The following is a 3,443-nucleotide window of genomic DNA, read 5'->3' as shown; positions in this document are numbered from 1 at the left end:
CAATATAAACAAGGTCTTCTGTCGGCTCTGTACATCAATGCCGACCTATGCTGACAAGTAAGTGAAGAGTAGAAAATATAAAAGGTATTGGCTATAGGGAAATGTCCCAGCAGTTTAGGAGAATGAAGGTTCTAATCTAATCTACTACATAGCCATTACATGTCTAACTCCTGATAATGACAGGAAGGCAGAAAGCACATTATACTAATAATAATAATACTACTCATAATAATAGCAGACATTTTTGAACAATGACCACAATATCATTATTTTAATAAACCAAATATGAACAATTGAGGAAAATGAGGAAGAACTGATGATTCAAATGTTGTAGTACAAGTAGTAATGTAGTTAGTGCATAAATTACTATGGCAACAAATGTGTTCATTTTCTTCATTATTAGTCGATTTTTTTAATGCAGACATATGTTGCAGGGACTACTAGAATCATCATACTGGCGTGACTGTAAACATCAAGGGGTCAAATAAAAAATTTTTTTTTTTTTTTTTGAGGACATTTCAGAATATCGCGATATATATCGTATATCGCGATATAGTCAGTAAATATCGCGATATCATTTAGAGACCATATCGCCCAGCCCTACTGTCAATATGAATGTTACTTCCAAATCCAACTAGCTCATGTTCATAAAGTAGGGTTAGGGTAAGACATTCCATTTTTATTTCAGTGCCCTTTCTCACTACATTCTTACCGTCTTCAATTGTATGATGTTGTTTACATAATATATGAATATTAGATTACAAATAATAAAGATTTTTTATGGATAGATAGTTATTCAGGTGAAAGTGTTTGTGGTTATGAAATAACTCTATCTTGTCCATGCGTTCTTTCTCTCCAGGCAGGTGTACGAGGCCTATAGGAACGGTAAAGGGGAGGAGGCCATGTCGTTTGGCTTTCTCTTCTTCCTCTTCAGTGGAGACTTGACTAGCTTTGCAGGCTGCTACCTCACCAGCCAGCTGCCTATTCAGGTAAACAAACACATGCTCTTTCATTATCTGTTTGTTTATGCTGTGAACTCAATGACAGGGCTGTTAAGTTTGACAGCCCTTTGTTCTAGGTTTAATAACCCTATAAGGAACCACTATAACAATATAAACTCCTTGACTCATGAGCCAGAAAATATTATTTGGTACATTTTAAGGATTTGGTTTAATTTGAAGGATGTTTCTTTTTCCATGTCCTCTCTCAGGTAATCACAGTGGTGTTCTACATCTTCACAGACCTGATCCTCATCTCCCAGTTTCTTTACTATAAGATCAAGAACAGCTCGAGCAGAAGTAAGCCACATCCTGACACATTAATGAAGAGCATAAGCATGAGGGAGGTAGTGTTTCCTGCTGTTAAAATCAATTATAATCTGACTTCATAGAGGACACAGGCACAGTTCCAGTTGTTATGTAATTACAGTGTGAGTTGTGACCACCAGAGCCAAAAGTGCATGACTGCCTAATGACTCATGTTGAAAAAAAACACGCTGTTTATACTGTATATGAATCAGAATCACAATCAGAATCACCTTCACTTGTCCCACAGAGGGGACTTTTACATTGTTACAGCAAAGGGAGGGGGGGCAGTATAGATAGAGACACAAATAAAACACTTTTAAGTCCAAAAAAGGCATGCAGATAATACAATAAAATACAAATAAGTTAGCAATCAAGGAAAACAAAGAGAAGTAGCAGTATTATGAAATAAGTGGAACATTTAGAAAGTAGCAGCCGGATAACAGTAGTAAAAGAAAAAGCATATATATATATTGCACACAGTATTTAAATACATATAAAAAGTATCAAGTTATCAATGTGCAATATACAAAAAAAAGATATGTATATAAAAATAAGTGAAAGTCCAATACAAAAAAGAAAAACAAGTTAACTTAAAATGTTATTTTACAGATTTGTATTACAGTATTGAATAGGGATGGGTACCGAGCCCCGGTATTATACGGGCCCCGGGGCTGAATTATTAAAGACCGTGGTACCGTTAAGCTCCGACGTTATCTCTCTTTTTATCCGTACTGGAGACGTGTCAAAAATATGTATTTTGCTTCACAAACATTATATTACAGTTTTAGTGTCGCCAACTCCGTTTCTAATATGCAAAAAGACTGCAAAATGCGTCTATGATTATTTTTAGTATTTTCGATATTTCCAATCCAGACGAGATATCTCTCTCCCCCGTCTGTGTGCGAGGGGGCGGGGCAGGTTACACACACGCAGCTGCTACATGCATGCAACACACACACACGGCAGAGATGGCGAGGAGAACTAAGCGCTCCAAGGTGTGGTTAAACTTTACCCGTCTCGATGTGGACAATGCTCGTTGCCAAAAGTGCAATAAGAGTTTAGCATGTAAGGGCGGTAACACGAGCAATTTGTCTAAACATTTAGCAAAAGTGCTCCACATCCAGACGGAGAAATGCACCGGGTTCCACTCTCTTTCTATCAGCTCTGTAGCCCCATCCACGAGTAATGTCAGGTATGTTATGTATGCTAGCAGCAACACACGGTTAACTCATTATACAAACATGGGTTCATGAGTAACTGAGTTATTTATTTTGTTAAAGTTTCAGCTATTCTGTTTACAGTTCTGTCATCAGATTATTTAATACGATTTGTTAAAACGTAAAAAAAATGTACATTTTGTTCACAAATTTTTTAGTTAGTTTAGCTTATTTTTTCTCTCCAAAAGAACCGATGAAAGTACCGCTAAAGACCGGATCGATAAGCAGTATCGATAAAAGTAGTAGTACTGTTAAAACCTTAACGATACCCATCCCTAGTATTAAATAATGCAAAGAAGAAGTAGCAGCCAGAAATAGGAATAAGAAAAGAGTACATATTATTATTATGTATTTCATCTTTTTAATTTTAATATAATAATATTACATTACTTTTGTTGTTACTTGCTGTTTGCTACATTTGAATCATGTCAGTTACATTTGTTTAGTGTAAAGCAACAGTTAAAGACATAATGTGTAGGAGCTGATAGTCATACTGTGTGATGTTGGGGGAGGTTATTATTTGTCTTTGTGCGTCTCATTGTGTGTTCTTTGCTCTTTGTGTGTGTGTTTATCTGTAGAAAGCCCCGTGCTGAAGTGGCTTTGCTTCATGTGGTGCGGCTCTGCATCATTAGTCCTGCTGACTTTACCCAAACTCATCGTAGACAACAGTGCTTCTTTAGACACCAAGGTTGGTAGATTGTCCATCCATCCATCCATCTTCTCCCGCTTATCCATGGTCGGGTCGCGGAGGTAGCAGTTCCAGCAGAGAGCCCCAAACTTTCTTTTCCCTGGCCACATCAACCAGCTCTGACTGGGGGATCCCAAGGCAGATAGATTGTGTATTGTATTTATGTGAATCTGTGTGTGTGTGCAGGCGTTGTGTTGACCCTCCTTAATATGTTTTCCAGAGTACCTCTAA

At 37.4% G+C, this 3,443-nt stretch overlaps 1 protein-coding gene across 1 annotated transcript; it reads left to right on the top strand.

Annotated features, from left to right (window-relative positions):
• Nucleotides 1-833: 833 nt before the first annotated feature.
• slc66a1l (solute carrier family 66 member 1 like) lies at nt 834-3,438 on the top strand (the record flags this gene model as incomplete). The annotated part of the gene is made up of 4 exons (XM_010769998.1): nt 834-989; nt 1,211-1,298; nt 3,103-3,212; nt 3,433-3,438. Coding segments are annotated over 4 exons (360 nt in total), but the record flags the coding sequence as incomplete, so codon positions are not given.
• Nucleotides 3,439-3,443: the final 5 nt, after the last annotated feature.

This window comes from Notothenia coriiceps, unplaced genomic scaffold, assembly GCF_000735185.1.
Source record: "Notothenia coriiceps isolate Sejong01 unplaced genomic scaffold, NC01 NC01_scaffold00008133, whole genome shotgun sequence".
In the NCBI taxonomy this organism is placed as follows: domain Eukaryota; kingdom Metazoa; phylum Chordata; class Actinopteri; order Perciformes; family Nototheniidae; genus Notothenia; species Notothenia coriiceps.
The sequence above is the reverse complement of the archived record's forward strand: the minus strand, read 5'-3'. Positions and strand labels throughout refer to the sequence as shown.